The sequence below is a fragment of the Bos mutus genome, chromosome 16 (genome assembly GCF_027580195.1).
Source record: "Bos mutus isolate GX-2022 chromosome 16, NWIPB_WYAK_1.1, whole genome shotgun sequence".
Classification (NCBI taxonomy): Eukaryota; Metazoa; Chordata; class Mammalia; order Artiodactyla; family Bovidae; genus Bos; species Bos mutus.
In genome coordinates this window covers 56,029,340-56,052,048 of record NC_091632.1, presented here as the reverse complement: position 1 = coordinate 56,052,048, position 22,709 = coordinate 56,029,340, and the positions used below count along the sequence as shown (strand labels likewise).

General features: G+C 35.3%; 1 protein-coding gene across 12 annotated transcripts in view; it reads right to left on the bottom strand.

Annotated features, from left to right (window-relative positions):
* The window catches only part of CDC42BPA (CDC42 binding protein kinase alpha), a 296,333-nt gene that overhangs the window by 107,232 nt on the left and 166,392 nt on the right, over nucleotides 1-22,709 (bottom strand). For all 12 annotated transcript variants that reach the window (XM_070385391.1, XM_070385382.1, XM_070385383.1 and 9 more), the window contains exon 11: nucleotides 11,903-12,025. In XM_070385391.1, the coding sequence (XP_070241492.1) occupies nucleotides 11,903-12,025 (123 nt within the window). The remainder of the gene's footprint in view (nucleotides 1-11,902; nucleotides 12,026-22,709) is intronic.

Sequence of the window (22,709 nt, the reverse complement as noted above, 5' to 3'; positions counted from 1 at the left end):
ACATTAAAAGTAAATTAGCAAATCAAAGAATTAAAGCCAGTGAAAACAGAAATCTAAGCACATTCATTGTTAATTTTGTTCTAGATATTTTCTATTCTTTACAACCTTGTTACTTTGAGTGTCAACTTCACACAAGTAGCATTAGCATCCTCTGGGAGCCTATTAGAAATGCAGAATCTCAGGCCCCACATCAAACCTAATGAATCAGAATCTATATTTAACAAGATTCCCAGGTGGCTCATTTGCAAATTAAACGTCGGGAATAAATGCACAAAGCATTGGGCATTGCTGAATTTGATGTTTTCAATAAATGAAGAATCCTGTTGAAGGGTATTTCATTTGCATAGAAAGTCCTGTAGTCAAGAAGTCAGCTAAATGTATTCACAAATTTACAAACTAACTGGTTCTGATTCCTTAGATTTATTAAAAGCTTATCTATATTAGGTATTATGAAGTCTAAATACATTTATAGATAGTACAGTTTTTGGCAATTTTGAAAATATCTGCAAAGTTACATTTAATTATTTTCATTTTGTCTTAATAGTATATAATAAGAAATGTTTTCCTTGAAGAACAATAGAAAATATCAATGGATGTTTAACCTTAAAGATCACAGATTTATATTCAGAAAATTACATTTTATCATTTTTTTCGAATTTCAGTTTATGTGGGAATTTTTTTGTTTATACTAATTTCTTTCAAACATCTTTTTTTGTTATTTTAAGTTTTCAGCATTTTTAGAATTTTAACAATTTCTGAAGTAGGTATCAATTTAGTTATTTCCAATAACTTGGAGTCACAATTTAGTATGTGACAGCTTATTTCTGTCATTTTTGGGGTCATTTTAATCAAATTTTATGGGTAAGCTATATCAATCTAGAGTAGAAGCATGGTACATTTAGCAATGCCTTCTGAGAATTCTCACTTCTTTCTTCTACCTTGAAAAGCTCTTCCCTAGCATGCTAAAATCTTTTGTAAATTATTGAGTCATTCATTTATCAAAATTGCTCTTCGTTAGAAACAAAAAAATAATCAGTATTTCATAAAATGTCTGTATCATATAACCTTTACAGCAAAGTGTATTAAATGTGACCATGTCTATACTCTTTAAGGATATTTTTATTGTTTTATTTCAATACAGGTTAAATTTTAGTTTTATCCCAGACATTTCATGTTAGAAGTTTTACAATGAAGCTGTTAAGGAGATATACAAAATACATGTCAGATTTTCATGATTCATATTTCAGACACTTCAGAAATGCCTAAAGAATTAAAAATATTCATTTAAACATCAGGTAAATTATGAGAAGTACATAAGGAAATGCACTAGATAAAGACATTGGAAAAGACAAACCTACCCAATTATTTATAAAATCCTCTAATATGGAGAGAAGTATAGTACCTGTAATTTGGAATACACAGAAATTTATATTGCCCCAAAGGGAGAAAAAAACCAAGAAAAGTCCAGAACATACTGAACTTTGGCCAACTATTGTAAAACGGCTCAGGCAGAAGGAACTTCACTTTCACTACAACAAAGTTAATTCAATTAAAATTTTGAAAGAAATCCTTAAAGATTAACAAAAATATCTATTAAATATATGTCAACTTGATTTAGTCAAAACATTTAGATGAAATTATTTAAAATCAGTTTTAGTGAATAAAGAGAAAAGCAATACTAGGGGAGTGAGATTAGCTCATACCAACCAAAACGTTCTTAAGTCACTGATGCGAGTAGAATCCTGAAACTCAAGGATTAAATGAGGGCAAAATACACAGCAATTTTCTTTGCACTGTGTAGTATATCTCAATATAAAAGATGGTCTCTGTCTTGAAGGCGATAGGAAGACAAGAGCAACGCTCTTTAAAAAGCAGAAAATCAATTACAAATTGTGGGGCAGGTTACATGGATGACAGAGGAAGTAAGAGACAGGCATGACTAAGGCGTTGCTGGCGGACTACAGTACAGTGGGGTCCACAGGGGCGGACGCCACTGAGCGACTAAGCACACACAAAGCAGCGCTCACGGAGGAGCACGACAGTCTGCAGAGGGGCTCAAACTGGAGGCAGACAAAGGCGGGCAGCACAAAGCACCTCTTTCTGATACGTAAAAGTGGTGTCACAGCTTTTCTATTGTGGTCTTATTTCCTCAAATAACTGGTAACTCTTCTGATGTGAAGAGATTTTACTTCTAAACCACGATGAAGGAAAAGAGCTCCGTATTATCTTCCCCCCCATTCACTATTTTTCTCCTCAACTTACATAATGTAGGACACTATGTACATGTATTTGTGTGTTTGTGTGTGTGTGTGTGAGAGAGTGACACACACAGAAAAGAAGGAGAAAATGGATATAGGGAGACAGAGGAAGGGCAAGGGCATTTTAGAGTTGGAGACACAGACGGTAGTACACCGGCGGGGGCAGCGGCACATACCACCAACTTTGAGGCAATAAAAAGTATGGGGATATAAAGCACATTATAGGTCACAACAGATGTTTTATTTAGAAAACATACCTTTTTTTCATATAAAAATATTAAATGAAAATATGAATTTTTGTCTGTATATGGTCAATATATATTGTGTGTCTGTTATATGGTATCAGGAAACTGTCCTACTTAAGAGTTTGAAGTGCGATGAGGAAAGCAAATACAAAAAAAATGCAAATAATTATAAGTGTATTCAATTTTTTTAGGAGTTTAAAAATACTGGGTAACACATAGGGAAAAAAAAAGAGAAAAACATTAATGTTGAGTAATAAAGATCTTGCTTATGAGGTATGTAGAGGCACAAGAGATTGAAGGTGACCTGGACACTTATTTTCCTTTCAAGCCAGGACTAAAGCCTCAAGGACTATTCATCAGGCCGGTCCTCAGGGGCCCACTTGTTTTATCTCTTGCTCTTTAAATCAGCAAACTATTTAAGACAGCTTGGATACAATTATGAATGAGACATATCTAACCTCAATTTTACCACTATGCCTCTAGTATCTAGTGTAATTTTTGGTATACAGAAGCAACTCAACATGTATGTCTATGGACTGAATTAAGAAAGAATAAATGTTGCTGGCAAGAATGTAAGTGGTATAGCCACTGTATGGCAATTCCTAAAAAATCAAACACATAATTAGCATGTAATTCAGGAATTCTGCTTATTATACACCCAAAAAAGACTTTGTACAGATATTTGTATACTCATCTTCACAGCAGTATAATTCACAATAAACAAAAGGTGGAAGCAGCCCAAGGGGTCCATCGGTAAATAGATGGATAAACAAAATGTGGCATACACATACTGTGGAATATCATATTAAGGGAGGAAATTATGACACATGCTGTAACATGGATAAATCTTGAATATACTACACTAAGTGAAATAAGTCAGTCACAAAAGGACAAATATTTGATGATTCTATTTATATGAGTTTCCCAAAGTAGTCAAATTCAAAGGAACAGAAAGTAGAATGGTGGATGCCAGGTATTAGTGGGTGGCAGGAACAGGAGTTACTGTTTAATGGATCAAGTGTTTCAGTTTGAGATAATGGAAGGTTTTGGAGATGGATGGCGTCGATGGTTGCACAGCATTGTGAATGTGCTTAATGTTACTGACTGTACATTTAAAAATGGTTAAGATGGCCATTTTTATCTTATGTATTTTCTTACCACCACCAAAAAAAAGTCGCCCAGTTGTGTCCAACCCTTTGTGACTCCATGGACTGTAGCCCATAGGATTTTCAAGGCAAGAGTACTCGAGTGGGTTGCCATTTCCTTCTCCAAAAAGGTTTTAAAAAAACGAATGAATGATATTTCAGAGATGGAATAAAATTGAGAGTATCACTGAGAGTAACACATGATCAAGAAAAAAGTGCTTGGAAAGGAAGAATACTAAAAGGGATATAGCCTTTTTCACTGATTATATTCCAAAATAATGAGAATAGTCCTATAAGCACTGAACTTAAAGAGAAGTTAGGAATAAAGGAAGGACATTAGTCAACCAATAATTTAACGGCCATTAATTTCCCCAGTTGGGTAATTCCAGGGACCATTTATTTGCAGGTAAGGGATGTAAGCATGTTGGAAATTGCCTATAAAGATACAATGCAGGAACACACATTAGGAAGTGGTCAGAAATTTCCAAGAATGAGATTTCATTTAGTCATTTATTTACTCAGTCATCAACAAATATTGATTTAGGGATTTTTATGTGCCAAGCACTATTACAGGCACTTCAATATATCAAAGAATACAATACTCAAAGTCACTGTTTTCAAGGAGCTTACAGTCTAGTAGAGAGGTGAGGGAAGTAAAGCAATATACAAATTAAAAAAAAATTGGTGGTGGTGAAGTTTCACAGTGTGTCAGGACACTGAAACTACACAGTGCTAAGTTCTCTGGCTTTTCTTTTTGGTTCTTATTTCATAGACTCAGAGCTGAAGAAACCAGCAACCCAGAAATTCTAACAGAAACAGAGAATAAAGGCCCAAAGGTTACTCTTTGTAGCCAAAGAACCAAGTAAGGGGCAAACTAGCAAGACAGGAAAGTTTTAGAAAATAACCACTCTGCTCAAGTTAAACACAACAGAAAGCACTGGGGCCCCATGCCCACCTATGTCATACGTCAGCTAGGGACAAGTGAGGAGCTAAATTCCCAATCCAATTTCCAATTGGGTATGTGCCCAAACACACCTGAGGGTAAGTAGAGAAGGGAGAGCAGGATTTTCAACCACCTTGGCTGGTAACAAGCCTCTTTTCACACAAGTGTCAGTGAAAACTACAGGGAGAACCAGGATGTCCACCCCCGACCCAGCAGTAATGACGATCTTCCCCTTCTCCCTATTGGGGTGCCATCAGAAAAGAGCTTTCACCATCGCCCAGCAGTAATAAGGCCACCCCTATCATAGTATTAGGCAGTGGGCTGGAACTTCCATTCCCTTCCAGGAATAACAAGGAGCCCTTCATTGGGTGTCAAAGGAGGCCAGGTGGGGAAACTGGATTTCTACCTCCACCTGGCAATAAGGAGATGGTAACCTCCTCTCCATTGCTGGAGTGGTGTCCAGAAAAGCCAGCTAACGTTGAAGGTTAAATAAGATCTGCTGTCATTAATCAAAACCACTCATCCTACCAAGAACTAGAAAAATCTCAATTTGAATAAGAAAAGAAAATCAATGGATGCTGACACCAAAATATTTAACAAAGATGTTAGAATAATCTGATAAGATATTAACACATCTATGATAAAAATGCTTCAATAAGCAATTATACACATATTTGAAACAAATGAATAAACAGAAGACCAGAGCAAAGACAAAAAAATCTCAGCAAAGAAATGGAAGGTTAAAGAACAAAATGGAAATTTTAGACATTAATAAAATAAAAATCTTGACAGGTGGATTCTGCAGCACAGGGGAGGTGTCAAAGGCGTCCGTGAACTTGAAGATAAAACAACAGAAATTGGCCAATCTGAATAACAGGAAAAAAATAAAATAAAATAAAAACAAAAATGAACAGAACCTCTGGGAGCTGTGGGATGATTAACAAAAGATCTTACACCTGTGTCATCAGAGTCTCAGAAGAAGAGAAAGTAGGCAGGTCTGTAAAAGTACTTACAGAAATAGTCTAAAAAATTCTGAAATTTGGCAAGACTGATAAACCTAAAGATTCAAGAAGAACAAACACAAAATAGAACAAACCCAAAGAAATTCATGCCCAAACACATCATTAAACACAAGAAAACTAAAGAAAAAGAAAAACTGTGCAAGCAGTCAAGAGAAAAACACCTTGTGTAAAGGGGAAAAAAATACTCAGAATGACAGTGAATGTCTCCTCAGAAAACATGAAACCTAGAGGAAGCAGTATGGTATTTTTCAGATGCTTAAACAAACAAACAAACAAGCTAGAAAACTTACAATATAGACTATGTCCAGCAAAAATATTTTTTAGGAATAAAGGGAAAATCAGGACATTCTTTGATAAAGAAAAATGAAGAGAATTTGTTGGTAGCAGACCTTCCTTTAAAAAATAGTTAAAGTCTCTAAATAGAAAGCAAACAACAAAACAAGGAATTCAACAATATCAGGAAGAAAGAAGAGCATCATATAAAAATATGGGTAAATACAATGGAATTTTTTTCTCACCTTAAGTTTTCTAAATTATATTTCATAGTTTAAGAAAACATAACCTTGTCTGATGTGCTTCTAAAATAGCTGAAGAGGAAATAATTAAAACAATTAAATAATAAACCGAGAGAATAAGTAGCTGTCATCAACATAAAATAGATTGTAATATGATATTTTATGCATGCCTTATGGAAATCACAAAGCAAAAATCTTCAGGAGCTACACAAAAGAGAAAGAGAAGGAAATCAAAGCACCACTATGGAAAAATCATCAATTCACTGAGCGCCAAAGAATTGATGGTTTTGAACTGTGGTTCTGGAGAAGACTCTTGAGAGTCCCTTGGACAGTAAAGAGATCAAACCAGTCAATTCTAAAGGAAATCAACTCTGAATATTCATTGCAAGGACTGATGCTGAAGCTGAAGCTCCAATACTCTGGCCACCTGATGTGAAGAACTGACTCACTGGAAAAGACCCTGATGCTGGGAAAGATTGATGGCAGGAGAAGGGGATGACAGAGCATGAGATGGCTGGATGGCATCACTGACTCAATGGACATGAGCTTGAGCACACTCTGGGAGATGGTGAAGGACAGGGAAGCCTGGCATGCTGTAGTCCATGGGGTCACAAAGAGCTGGACACAACTGAGCAACAACAGTAACAAATGAAGTCAATAAGAGAGGAAGCCTGGAACAAAGGAACTATAAAATTGTGAGAAAACATAAGATGACATTAGTAAATCCATACCTACTCAATAATTACTTTAGATATAAATGGATCACATTCTCCAATAAAGACCTCAAGTGACTGAATGGATAAAAAACCAATACCCAACTACCTGCTGCCTATGAGACACACATAGGCTCAAAATGCAGGAATGGAAAAAGGTATTCCATGCAAATGGAAACCAACAGAGAACAAGGGTAGCCACACTTTTATCAGACAAAATGGAAGATAAGTAAAAAATAGTAACAAGAAACGAAAAAGGTTATTATATAATAATAAAGGGGTCAACTCATCAACAGGATACAATAATTATAAATTTCTATGACCCCAGTATTGTAGTGCCTAAATATATTAAGCAAATGCAATAGATCTGAAGGGAGAAATAGACAACAATACAATAACAGTAGGGGACTTCAGTGCTCTACTTTCAACCATGGATACACTATCCAGACAGAAAATCAATGAGGAAACACTGGACATGGCTTATATTTCAGACCACTAGGACCTAACCAAAAAATTCCAACCAACAGCAGCACACATACAGTCTTCTCAAACACTGGAACATTTCTTCAGGGTACATCAAGTTAGGTTACAAAACAAGTCTTAACAAATTTAGAAAGACTGAAATCATACCAAGGAATTTTTCCAACCACAAAATATGACACTAGAAATTACTAAAGAGAAAAACTGGAAAAATTCACAAAAATGTGGAAAGTAACACATTCCTGAGTAACCAGTGGGTCAAAAAGAAATTAAAAGCGGAACTTCAAAAAAAATCTGGAAACAAATGAAAATATAAAAAATATATCAAAACTTATGGAATGCAGCAAAAGCAATTCTAAGAAGGAAGTTCACAGCATTAAACACAGCAAAACAAAACAAAACTCAGGACACCTAGCTTTACAGGTTAAGCAACTAGAGTAAGAATACTGAATTAGTAATCAAAGTCGTCCCGACAAAGAAAAATCTAGGGCTTGATGACTTTACTGGTGAGTTCTACCAGACACTTTAATAAGAGTCAATGTCAGTTCTTCTTAAACTCTTTCAAAAAATAAAAGAGGGAGTACTCTCAAACTCATTTTACGAGGCCAGCAATACAACAATTACGCTGACACCACAGCCAAAAGCAAAAATCAATAAATGAGACTACATCAAACTAGAAAGCTTCTGCACAGCAAAGGAAACCATAAACAAAATTAAAAAGCAACATACAGGATGGGAGAAAATGTTTGCAAATCAAATATCTGACAAAGTATCTGTGAAAATCAATAGAAGCCTCACTAAAATGGAGTTGGGAGGCCAGACGGGGGAAACTCAACACAGACCTCTCTACATCAATTACAGAAAGAACTGTCAATTATAGACAAAGCATCAATTACAGGCCCCAACGGGAAAGACAGTATATCACATCTCGTACAAAAAATCAACTACCCCAGGAACTCAGCCAATGAGAAACCATCATCACCCTAAACTCTCACTTTTCCCCAATGAACTTTCATTCAAAACAATCTTTCTCAACTTTCTCATTTTTCTCTATAAAATAATGTTCCTCTACTTTGTTAGACTTGGCTATGGATTTTGCTGTGGCTTGCTTGCCCTATTGCAATTCTCTGATATTCCCAAGTAAACCCATTATTTTTTCTGGAAAAATAACTGACTTTTATTTTTAAGGTCAACAAGTTAATAGAGACAAATAATCCCATCCAAAAAGGGGTAGAGGAGCTAGAGACATTTTTCTAAAAAAAGACATACAGACAGCCAACATGAAAAGGTGTTCAACATTACCAATTATCAGGGAAATGTAAATCAAACCACAGTGAAACATTATCTTACACCTGTCAGAATGGCTGTCATCTAAAAGATAAGAAATAAAAAGTGTTGGCAAAGATGTGGAAAAAAAGGAACCCTTTTGCAGTACTGGTGGAAATGTAAATTGGGGCTCCTACTACAGTAAACAGTATGGAGAGGCTTCAAAAAATTAAAAACAGAACTACCATATGATCCAGCAACACTACTTCTGGTATTTATCAGAATGAAACAAAAACACTGACTTAAAAAGATGTGTGCACTCTCATATTCATTACAGCATTATTTAAAGTAGCCAAGACACAGAAGCAAGCTAAGTGCCCACTGATGGATGAATTGATAAAATGTGTGTGTGTGTGTGTGTGTGTGTGTGTGTAACAGAATATTTTTCAGTTATAAAAAAATAAAAGAAATTTTGCCATTTGTGACAATATGAATTGGACCTTGAGCACATTATGCTAACTGAAATCAGACAGAGAAAGACAAATACGGTAAAATCTCACTTATAGTTGGAATCTAAAACAACACCACCAAACCGAACTCATGGATATAAAGAATACTGGTGGTTCTAAGAGACGGGGTGCAGGGTATATTAAAGGAGGGAAGATGGTCAAAAGATACAAACTTCCAGTTATATAATACATAAACACTGGGGATGTAATGTAAAACACTGGTGTCTACAGTAAATAATACCATACTGTATATTTCAAAGTTAATAACAGAATAGATCTTATAAGTCCTCATCACACACACAAAAAAGAAAATTGAGACTATGTATGGTGATGGAAGTGAACTAAACTTACTAAGGTGAATATTTCACAACATATACAAATACTGAATTGTTATGTTGTACATCTGAAACTAACATAATGTTACATGTCAATCATATTTAAAAAAAACAAAAAAGGAAAAGCAAACTAAAAACTCAGAAAAAGGTAACACAAAAAAGGAGAAAAAACACAACAAAGACCAGTATCTCTCATGTATACAGATTAAAAAAATCCTTAACACAATATTGAAAATAGAATTAATTTATAAAAATAAATATACACCATGACCAGGGATGTATATATTCCAGGAATATAAAGTTGATTTAATATTTCAAAATCAACCGATTTAATTCACCATAGTATAAGGTTAACTAAGGGAAAAAACACATGCTTATATCAATCAATGCAAAAAATATATTTGACAAAGTTCAATATCTATTCATGAAAAACCCTTAGAAATGTAGAAATAGAGGAGAGTTTCTATAATATAAAAAGCTTGATAAAGAGTATCTATAAAAATTCTACAGCTAATATTACACTTAAAGGTGAAAGACTTAATGCTTTCCCCCTAAGATAGGAAAGAAAACCAGGACATCTGTTCTCACCACTCTTCTGCAACAAAGTGCTACAAGTTCTAGCCAGTAAGATAAAAAAAGAAAAAGCACCCAGATCAGAAAGGGCAAAAGAAAATTGTTCATATTTGCAGCTGCATAATGGTCAGCAAAGAAAACCCCAAGGAATCTTAAAAACAAAAACAAAACCAAAAAACCCTCCTAGAACATATTAGTGAGATGCGCTGTGCTGTGCTTAATCGCTCAGTCGTGTCCGACTCTTCCCACCCCATGGACTGTAGCCCGCCAGGCTCCTCCATGGGGATTCTCCAGCTAAGAATACTAGAGTGGGTTGCTGTGCCCTCCTCCAGGGGATCTTCCCAACCCAGGGATTGAACCCAGATCTCCCGAGTTGCAGGCGGATTCTTTACCATCTGAGCCATCAGGGAAGCCCATTAGTGAGATGGGTCTATGTAAACAAGTTTTCCAAATCCGTATCACCTCTTTGAAGACACCTTAGTAACCATACTATCTGGTGCCTTGTGTTCCACTGCTTTTTTAGTGCCATAAAACTTAAATATACTAAGTGCTACATAATGTTACGGTGTTGACATCAAAGTAAATTTTTCTATTTATAATATTCCAAATCTTATTCATTTTTAGAAAGAAAAATCTACAGAAATTTGATGAAGATATTTTTCTTAAAAGAGCTACTTAAAAAAAGAGAACAGCATAAATTATGCTCAAATTTTAAGTCTCCTTGTGTCTTAATATTTTATTTTAAATAGTCCTTTTTATAAAAGACACTGTCAGATTCCTTCTTTTCTTTACTTGTTTTGGCCTAAAACCACTTTTCTAGAGAGGTCTGACTTTCCTAGCTAAAACAGTATCTTTTTTCTTCCCTCTACTCTCTCTTTCTCTCCCTATACTTACTGAGATCATGTGATACCTTTAAATCCTGCAAAAGGTTCACTCACAGAACAAACCAAAGACGGAACAGTCAGTAAGACTCCATTGATCAGGCAATGAGCCCTCCTCAGCTCTTTATTTCTCTATCCTCATCTCCACCCATTCCACCTGCTTCCTCATTCTGCTCTAGCCACACTGTCTTCTTACGTTTAATTTGAACTCACAAGGCATAGTTTTGACTGTAGGGATTTTGCACTGGTTGAGCTGTCTTCTCGGATCATGTGTTTCCCATTTAACTGTCTGGTTAATCCCCTTTACCTTTTTCAATATTTTGCTCATGTGGACTACCCTATTTAAAACAATAAAACTTATCATCTTAGACTTTAGACCCACTCTCCTTATTCTCCTCTATTTGTAAGCACTTATCAGCTTGCAACATACCATATCATTCACAAAGGTGCATAGTTACTGTTTCATGTCTCGTGTTTGCCCTTCACTCCAGTAAGAATTTTTATTGGTTTGTTTAGTACTGCATCCCAAGAACATAAAATAAGGCCTAGTACATAAATATTTATTGAATGGAATAAATGATGAATAGATATAATAGGCATATCAACAATTATAATTAATTTCAATTAACTTCAGCAATACACTGAAAAATGAACCACTCATTTAAATGCTTTGCCAGACAAGTTTCCACTAATTATTCCAAACTAATAGGTCCTCCCAAAAAGTCATGTTTTTTCACTTAAATCTTGGTAAGGTGCTCCTCTTTGTGCACTCTCCATGTACCTGTGTTTATCTTCTGACCTTTGTCAACGTACTGCAAAAAACTATTTCTTTATCTTTTTCCAAGACCAAAACATGAGCTCCTTGACAGCAGAGCCATTCTTGTTTGCTTTTCCCTCACTGGCATACAGCTCACATCACTTAACACATAACAGGTACTCAATAAATGTTTTTTTTTGTGTGAATAAAACACTTAAAAATATCTACTAAACTGAATTAATAATGAATCAGGAATTTACCTCTTACTTGTTTCCTTAGTTTTTCAATTTCTTCTTTTAAGCTTTTTATTTCTAAATCTTTGCTTGCTGTTAGTGGACCATCAGCAGTTGAATACTGCAGAGCCTGGACAGTCTGCGTTGACTCTTTAAAAAAAGAAAGAATGAGAAATATACCCACATTCTAAAATTGAAAAACTAATGCCAATATATTTCTTTTCTAGGGAAATCTTTACTTAATTCAACTGGTCAAAGCATCTACCCACTGACAAAAAAAGCATGTAAACAGATTAAAATTAAATCACAAAACTCCACTAGAGTTATAATGTCACTAGAATTATAACTATCTACCTTCTAATATAGGTGGTCTTCAGTTTTAAATACTGTTGGTACACTCTGCCAGTGAGTCGACCATTCAGTTCCCTTTCATCCTAGCATAAACTGTCATCAAAATGTATGTCAGGTGATATATGAAAAACTGAGTCTGGTGTATGAAGAGAGGTTTAAAGATGTTAATACAAAACATGTAGAAGAGCTGGCCTTCCAAATGTCATGTATGAAAATGGAGGCCCACCTACAGATGACTTGCTTCATCAGCTTAGCTAAAATAGGGATAATTATTTTAACTTGTTGTTCTAATTGAAAGATAAAAAGTACTAAAGAAGCATTAAATATAGTCAGGCATATTTCCAGACACCATCAAAAGAAAAAAAAGAAATGGTCCTAAAATAATTATTCTGCCAGCTCATGGAAAGATCCCAAATAGTAAATTTCTACCTCATCATAATTTTTTTGTTAGCACAAATCATTACTGATCGCTTTAGATTACTAATCTTATGCACACATTGCTTTAGGTAACCTATTACTTATATACATATATTACTTATTTATAAGACTCTGATGCTGGGAGGGATTGGGGGCAGGAGGAGAAGGGGACGACAGAGGATGAGATGGCTGGATGGCATCACTGACTCGATGGACGTGAGTCTGAGTGAACTCCGGGAGTTGGTGATGGACAGGGAGGCTTGGTGTGCTGCGATTCATGGGGTCGCAAAGAGTCAAGACACGACTGAGCGACTGAACTGATCTGAAAACTCCAAGGGACTGTGACCTTCAGAAGATGGAGATTTTCTAATTTATATTCATCGTCTGTATAGAGAACAGTATCATTATATTCACATGATGGTGGTCCATATTTGTTAATTTGAATTAAAGGTGTAAGATACACCATATTGTGCATTCAATCACGACCTTTCACATCCAGTATTTTTTACACATTTCTTTTTCTTTGGTTTCAAAAACATGTTAAAAATTGGTACATTCTGTATTTATTATTTTTAAGAAACATTTTTTCTTTTTTTTTAAGACATCTAAGTTGAGAGTAGAAAATGGGGAGGCATAAACGTATCCACTGGACATTAGTTGGTTTTTTCCTTCAACAACCCCCACACTGCAGGGTATGGAGGTGCAGGAGGTATCCTTGTTCCTCTTTGCCGTCTCTGTCCTTCCCATAAATCCCAGATCTTCTAAAATGCCCATTACCTGTTTATCATAGTTACCCACTGTCCTTCTTTTCATTACAACTCTTTTTATTATTATCTTTAGTGACTTTAACACAAAAGAGACAACCTATCCAGCTGGCTTCACAGGCACACACATCTGCTATGCAGCCACTGTTAGGGCTGTTTACCCAGCAGCTATTCCTCTCTCCAGGTGTTTTAATTAGCGGTCAGGACTTTGAAACAACGAAAACAAATGAAAAAGTAAACAAAAAATGGGGAATTTCAATGGAGAACTGAAAACTGTAAGAATAAAGCAAATGGATATTCCTGAACTAAAAGAGACAATATCTGAAATTAAGACTCATTGAATGGATTCATATCAGAACAGATATAGCAGATGACAAGACAAATGAACCTAAAGGCAAGTCTATAGAGAATTAAGCACAAAAAAACCTAACAATGGAAGAAATGAGACTGAGAATAAAAGGAATAAGGGACACAATCTAAGATATATGTAACTGGAGTCCCAGAAAGAGAGGAGATTGTGAATGGAGCAAAAGAAATATTCAGAGATTATGAACAGAATTTTCTAAAACTGATGAAAGATATCAATCAAGTATTCAGAAGCTCAGTGAATCCCAAACAGGATTTACATTAATACAAAGAAACTTTACCAGGTAGATCATAGCCATCCTGCTTGAAATTGAAGTTAAGGAGAAATACTTAAAAACGGCTAGAGTATATTTAAGAAACCAAGACTAACAGCTGACTTCTCAAATGTACTGGAAATCAGAAAACAATGCCATGAAATCTGTAGAGCATTGAAAGAAAACACCTTCCAAGCTAGAATTCTAAACCAGCAAATATTCTTCAAAAATGAAGGCATCTCAGACAAACAAAATCTGAGTGATTGAGTCACAACACATGTAATCATAAGAAACACTAAAGGAAATTTTCAGACTAAAGAAAAAAGGTTCTGGATGGATACATGGATCACCAGGAGAAAATAAAGAATACAAAAAGAGTAAACATGTGGGTAAATAAAAAGCTATTTTATAAATAAATGAGTATAAAGCAAGAATAAAATAAAAGTATTGAAAGGTTTACAACACAGAAACAGGTAAACTATAAAACAACGACATAAAGGGCTGTCATAAGGGTCTGATACTGTTTGTGAAGTGGTAAAATAAAACTTATTTAAAAGACATGTAAGACCTAATGGAAAAAAAGGGAGCTGAATATTGACTGAATATTCAATATTCAAATAGACAGTAAATATATGAAAAGATATCAACCTTATTACCTACAAGGAAAATACAAATTTAAAATCATAGCAAAACTCCAATATACAGATATCAGAATGGTTAAAATTTTGAAAAGCTGACAATATCTAGTTCTGATGGGGATATACAGTAAGTGAACTCCGGGAGTTGGTGATGGACAGGGAGGCTTGGCGTGCTGTGATTCATGGGGTCGCAAAGAGTCAGACACGACTGAGCGGCTGATCTGATCTGACACAGATATTCAGACCATTTCATCCAAGGTGTTGTTGTTGAACATTTGAGTTATTTCCAGATATTGACTATTTTAAACATGGTTTCTGTGAATGTTGTTATATATTTCTTTTGATGGTCATATGTACTTATTTCTCTTGGATATCTACCTAGCAGTAGGATTTCTGGGTCATGGGATAGTGTATTTTCAACTTTAGAAAATGTTGCAAAGAGTTTTCAAAAGTGATTAATTGTATCAGTAGTTTCGCTAATAATGTATGAGTTTCACTTACTGTATCATCATTGGATAATTTGTTTTAGTATTTATGTACAATGTAATACTATACTAAGCAGCAGTTTTAAAAAAGGACACACTACTGATATACACATAACACGGAAAACCCTGTTACCAAAAAAATAGACACAAAAGACAATATACTGTATGAACATGCATACTGTATGAAATGTAGATACTGTATGGCTTCAAGAAAAGGTAAAATTCATGCTGAAAAATTCTGAATACTGTTTACTTCAGAGTTGTAGGTTACAAACTGGGAAGAGAGCATGATGGAACTTGATGCTATGCAAGAAATGTTCTGTATACTGATTGGGGTGGAGGTTACATAAAGGTACACTAATACAAACATTTATACAGAGTACACCTTAGAATGCTTGTCCACTTATGCGTATCACCGTTTAAAAGTCAAAACTGAGTGACATCAGTGTCACATCCCTGTGAGTCATTCCTTTTTCCTCCCCACTTCAATTTACAATTAATTGGATATCCACAGCTGAACAAAAGTGCTTCTGCACTGCACCCACATCTGAAAGTGGGTGGACTGGACCTTGGAGGAGGCTGCAGATCCAAGGTACTGGCAGCAGTGACCTCTCGAGCAGAGGAGGTAGAAAGTGAAAGTGATGAGTGAGAGCAAAGTGACTGTGATGAGGGCCACAGCTGGAGGATTTCTGAAGGGGAGGGGGAGGGTAAGAAAGGAAAGAAGGCAGGCAAAGAGAAATGAAGGAATGCATTTCCTGCTGTCTGTCCACAAACCTCTGGGTTCTTCCACCAAAAAGGTCCAGGTACCAAGCATACACTTCCTAGACTCTGCCAACAGCTTTTACCATGCACACACTCCGAACTTTAGTGGTGAGTCAGCTTTGGGAAGAGAAACCCAAAATTTTTGCTATAGCGCCACCTTTTGGAAAGCAAAAGAACGGCTTCTGATTGCCAATCTGTTGAATTAAGGGTCAAAGGAAAACTTCACCTAAAAAGAAAGGTGTTTGCTACTTCAATGTTATGGCAGAGACACATTTCATGAAACACTATGAAAACCCATGTAATATAGTATCCAAAAAGGAAAATGACAATTTTCTAGGCAACCGTCTCAAAGATACAGAATACTGCAGTATTTATTATTTTGCAGAATTCAAAATAATTACGAAGAAATTCAACAAGCTACAAGAAAACACAGAAAGGCAACTCAGTGAAGTCAGGAATAAAATTAACGAATAGAAGGAGCACTTACTAGAGAGACTGATATTACAAAAAAGAACAAAACAATAATCCTGGAGCTGAAGAACTCAATAGGTGAGAGGAATACTGGATTAGAAAGCACTGGGAGTAGAACAGATCAGATGGAAGAAAGAATAAGCCATATGGAGGACAGGAATTGAGAAATGATTCAGGTGTAAGGGGAGTGAGAACTAAGTTTTTTTTTTTAAGTGAAAACTGACAAGAGTTATCAGACTGCATTTAAAAAGTAAAAATAAGAGTAATAGGTATACCAGAAGGAGAAGAGATGGAGACAGGGGCAGAGAGTTTATTTGATGAAATAATAACTGAGAACTTCCCAAACCTGGAGAAAGAACTGGACATACAATTCTATGAAGCTAATAGAACACCCTGCTGTCCCAATGAAAAAAGATCTTTTCCAACACATTTTAGAATGAAAACTATCAAAAGTCAATACTAAAGAAAGAATTTTAAAGGCAGCAGGGGAAAAAAGAAAGTATCCTACAAAAGAATCTCCATTAGGTAATACGCAGATTTCTCAGCAGAAACTCTGCAGGCCAGGAGAGAGCAGAATAACATACTAAAAGAATTGAAAGATAAAAGCTCCTAGTCAAGAATACTCTACCTGGAAAAGTTATTCTTCAGATATGAAAGAGAAATAAAAGTTTTCCTAGACAAATAAAAGCTGAGAGTTCACCACTGCTACAAATGCTGAAAGGCATTCTTCAAGACGAAACAAAAAAGATGAAAGTACACAAGGCTCTGATCAAGGTAACAAATACAGTCAGAATTAGAAAACTGGAACTGTGTTTTAGAATAGTGTGTTAATTAATTATAGCATAAATGTTAAAGGAAAAGAGCATTAAAACTTACTATAGCTACTACCATTTGGTAACAAATTCACAGCATAAAAAGTGATCATTTGTGACACTGAAAATATAATAGGAGATGTAAACTGATGAAACCTCTGTAGCTGAGTGAAGATGGGCTCCTATCAGCAGTAAAAGGACTAGTTCATCAACTAGATATTTTATGTAAATGTCATGGTAAAGACAAAGCAAAAATTTAGAGGAGAGACATGACATAAAAAAGGGAACAATGAGCACATCACCACTGTAAATCATCTACAAAGGTAGACAAAAAAAGAAGAAAAAACCCAATGGAGACACAAAATAACCAGAAGGCAAAAGATCAGTGGAATAATAAGTCCTTACATACCAATAATCACCCTGAATGGATTGAATTTACCAAACGAAAGGCACAAAGTGGATGACTGGAAAAAAAAAGTTCCAACTATATGCTGCCTACAAGAGTCATTTCAGCTCTATCAACACAAATAAGCTCAAAGTGAAGGGATGGAAGATAATATTTCAGAAAGCAAAACAAAGTGAGTGTAGCCATACTTATATCAGACAAAATATACTTCAGCCAAAAACGGCAAGACAAAGAAGGTCATTATAATGATAAAGGGGTCAACACATCAAGAAGATATAACAACTGTAAATATATAGGCTCCAAACAGCAGAGCACCAAAATATATTAAATACTAACAAACCCTAGGAGAGAAACAGACAACAGAATAATAGTAGGGGACTTCAGTACGCCACTCTCAGCAATGACAGATTATACAAACAGAAAATGAATAAGGAAATGTTGGAAATGAATCATCTTAGAAAAATAGATTAACAAACATATATAGAACATTCCATACAACAGCAGCAGAATATACATTCTTCTCAAGTGCACACAGAACATTCTCCAGAACAGATCATATGACAGGACAAAAAACATATCTTTACAAACATAAAAAGACTGCAATCACACCAATTATCTTTGCTGGTCACAATGGTATGAAAATAGAAACTGATAAAAAGAGGAAAAGTGAGAAGATCTACAAACATGTGGAAACTAAACAACATACTTCTGAACAACCAACGGGTGAAAGAAGAAATGAAGAGGGAAAAAGACTCAAAACTAATGAAATTGGAAATATGACATCAAATTTGTGGGATGCAGCAAAGCGGTTCTGAGAAGAAAGTCTATTGCAAAAAAATGCATATATTAAAAAATTAGAAATATCACAAATAACCTAACTTTACATCTCAAGGAATTAAACAAGAAGAATAAATTAAGCCCTTGGATGGCATCACTGACTTGATGGACATGAGTCTGAGCAATCTCCAGGAGTTGGTGATGGACAGAAAAGCCTGGCGTGCTGCAGTCCATGGGGTTGCAAAGAGTTGGACATGACTGAACTGAACTGAAAGTTAGCAGAAGGAATGAAATATAAAGTTTAGAGCTGAAAGGAATGAAACAGACAAGAAAAACTACAGGAAGGATCAATCAGATTAAAAGCTGGTTGTTTGAAAAGACAAACAAAAGTGACAAAACTTTCATCTAGACTGAGAAAGAAGAGAGAAGCTTCAAACAGAGTTAGAATGAAAGAGGAGACATTACACAGGATGCTGCAGAAATACAGAGGCTCATAGGAGACTACTATGGATAACTGTATGCCAAGAAATTACATAACCTAGAAGAAGTGAACAGATTTTTAGAAACAAAACTGACCAAGACTGAATCATGAAAAACCAGAAAATCTGAACAGACCGAGAATGAGTAAAGAGATTGAATCAATAATCAGAAACCTCCCAAAAAGAAAATCTCAAGACCAGATGGCTTCACTGATGAATTTTACCAGTCATTTTAAGAAGAATTAACATCAATCCTCCTCTTTTCCAAAATACTGAGGAGGAGGGAACACCTCCAAACTCATTCTACGAAGCCAGAACTACCTTAATACCAAAACCAGATAAGGAGACCACAAGAAAACCATAGTTGTCCCTTGAACAACACCACTTTGTACTACTGCACAGGTCCATTTATACACAAATTTTTTCCAGTAAATATGTACTACATGATCCCCAGGTGGTTGAACTTGTAGATGCAGAATCATGGTTACAGAGGAACAACTATAAAGTTATACACAGCTTTTTGACTACACAGGGCTTGCCACACACCCCGTGTTGTTCAAGGGCCAACTGTATTAACCAATATCTCTGAAGAATATAGATGTAAAGTTTTTCAGTAAAATATTAGCAAAGCAAATTCAAGCACACATTAAAAGGATTATACATCGTGATCAAATGAGATTTTTCCCTGGCATGGAAGAATAGCTCAACACACAAAAAACAATAAATGTAATGTATCACATCAATAAATTGAAAGATAAAAGTCACATGATCATTTCAATAGATGCAGAAAAAGCATCTTAAAAAATACAACATCCTTTCATGATGAAAACCCTTAAAAGGCTGGGTACAGAAGGAACATAACTCAACACAGTAAAGGCCATATACAACAAACCCACAGATAATATATTCAATGGAGAAAACCTGAAAGATTTTCCTCTAAGATCCAGAACAAGAAAAGGATGGCCATTCTCATTACTCTTATTCAATATATAGTACTAAAATCCCTAGCTATAACAATTAAGCAAAATACATAAATAAATAAATAAAAGGTATTGAAATTGCAAAGAAGTAAAACTGTCAGTATTTGCCAATGTGATTTTATAGGTATAAATCTCAAAAAGGCAACCAAAAAAACTTTTGGAACCAATCAACTATTTTGGTAAAGTGTAGGATACAAAATTAACATATAGGAATTAGCTGCATTCCTTTACACAAATAATGAATATTTGAAAAAGAAATAAAGTACAACTATCCCATTCACAATAGCATCAAAAGCAAGAAACTACTCAGGAATAAACTTAACCAAGCATGTGAAAGATATGTACAATAAAAATGACAAGACTTTGCTAAAAGAAACTGAAGAAGATACAAACAGAAAGCATCCCATGTTCATGGATCAGAAGAATTAACACTGGTAAAATATACATACTACCAAACCCATCTACAGAATCAACACAACTTGCATCAAAATACCAAAAGCATTCTTCACAAAATAGAAGAAACAATCCTAAATGTTTGTGGAACCATGAAAAACACTGAATACTGAAAGCAATTTTGAGAAAAAAGAACAAACCTGGAAGTATCCCGATTTCAAACCATATTACAAAGCCATAATGTTAAAAATAGTAGTGTACTGGCACAAAACAGACACAGAGACCAATGGAGTAGAGAGCCCAGAGTTAAATCCCAGTATATACAGTCAAGTGATACTTGACAAGGGAGTCAAGAACCTAAGGCGGAAAAGATAGTCTCTTCAACAACTGGTGCTGGGAAAACCAGAGAAACACATGCAGAACACTGAAACTGGACTTCTAACTCATACTACTCACAAAAATTAACTCAAAATGTTTCAAAGACTTCCGTAAGATCCAATACCATACGTTTCATACATGAAAATGTAGTAAAAAAAAGCTCCTTAATACTAGCCTTGGCAATGATTTTTTTGAATATGATGTCAAAAATACAACAAAAGAAAAAATTTAGTAGACTACATCAAACTTAAGAGCATCTGTATAGCAAAAAAAAGAAAAAAATGACAGAATGGCAGGAAATTTTTGCAACTGTCCATTGGATAAAGGGTTAATATCCAAACTATATATAGAACTCATACAACTTAATAACAAAGAAGCAAGCAATCTGACTTCCAAAAGGGCAGAAAAACTAAACAAACATTTCTGCAAAGAGAACATTATAAATGAGCAACACAGCACATGAAAAGATGCTTAACATCACTGATCATGGGAGAAATGCAAATCAAAACCACAATGAGATATCACCTCACACCTGTTAGAGTATCTAAGAAGAGACATGTGTGGGTAAGGATGTGGTGAAAAGGGAACCCTTATAGACTCTGGAAAACTATATGAAGGGTCCTCAAAAATTCAAAAATAAATCTACCTTAAATATACAGCAATTCCACTTCTGGGTATACATGTAAAGAAAATGAATATAGATGTTTGAAAGGTCTGAGTTCAAGACAAATCAGCGAATGAGACTGGAAACAGTTAATTTATTAAGAAAAATAAAACCAGGAGATAAAGTGTTCCAAAAGCCAAGAAAAAGTGCTATCAGGAGAGGAATATGATCAACTGGGTTAAATTCTGATAGGCTAGAAGATGAAGGCCGGGAAATAATCATTGGATTTTGCAACACAGGCTAGAGAAATGAACTAAGGAAAAAAAGTAGGATTGCTGGGCAGCATCAAGATCTTAGTAAATTTGAGATTACTTTTCAGGAATTTCAAGTGGGATTAGCTGGCATGGTGTATGTTTTCGGTAAGCAACTTTCAGCCACATAGTTAAATGCAAAGTATTTAAACATGGTTGGGGTTCTGCCAAAGGAGTGTAACTAACAGAAAGAGGAGCAATAGCTGTAAGAGTGTATGTAAGGGTATAATTAAGATTGACCAAGAATGAGACCTGACGGTATAAGGGGAATAGGGAAAGGGTGACAGAATTATAGGTAACGGTGGAATTGAAGGACAACACATAAGACACCAGAGAGAGTTAACTAGAAAATTACGAGCAGGAATATACAGAAGGTTTGCTTGAAATTGAGATTAATAAAGAATTTTAGACACTGTAATCTAAGATATATCTTACTACCACCAGAAGGAGTGGCAGAGGTAGGGTGGAGAACAAGCTCACTGAAAGTGAAGAATCAACAAAGAAGTCAGACTATTAAAAGGTTCCCTAACGTGCATTTTAAAATCACCAGATATTACAACAGGGGTGACACTGTAGAGAACGACAGTTCACTAGAAGCTAGAATTTTTAAGGACTGAGGAAATATGGTAGGGAGTCTTATATAAAGTGCTACTATAGGATAAGAAGGGCTCCGTTTTCATTAGTAGTATTGAATACTACTTTCCTCTCCCCAGAGGTACTTATTCCCACAGATTTATATACATAAATATGTACGTGGGGGAAACAAATGCTATTTTGTTGTTTACTGTTAGTTTTGTGAGTTTACGTGAGTGGTATTAAACTGTATGAGTTTCCCTGGTGGCTCAGACGGTAAAGAATCTGCCTGCAATGTGGAAGACCTGGGTTCAATCCCTGGGTTGGGAAGATCCCCTAGAGGAGGACATGGCAACCCACTCCAGTATTCTTACCTGGAGAACCCCATGGACAGAGGAGCCTCGTGGGCTACAGTCCATAGGGCTGGAAAGAGTCGGACATGACTGAGCAACTAAGCACAGCAACACAGCATTATACAGTATTTATACTGTATTCTGCATAAATTTCACTTTTTCATTTAATAAAAAAAGTTCTTTTCAAGATAAAACAATCACTTACAATAAACAGTTTCTACACTGTGAATCCAATACAAAAAGGGAAAACATTATCTTTA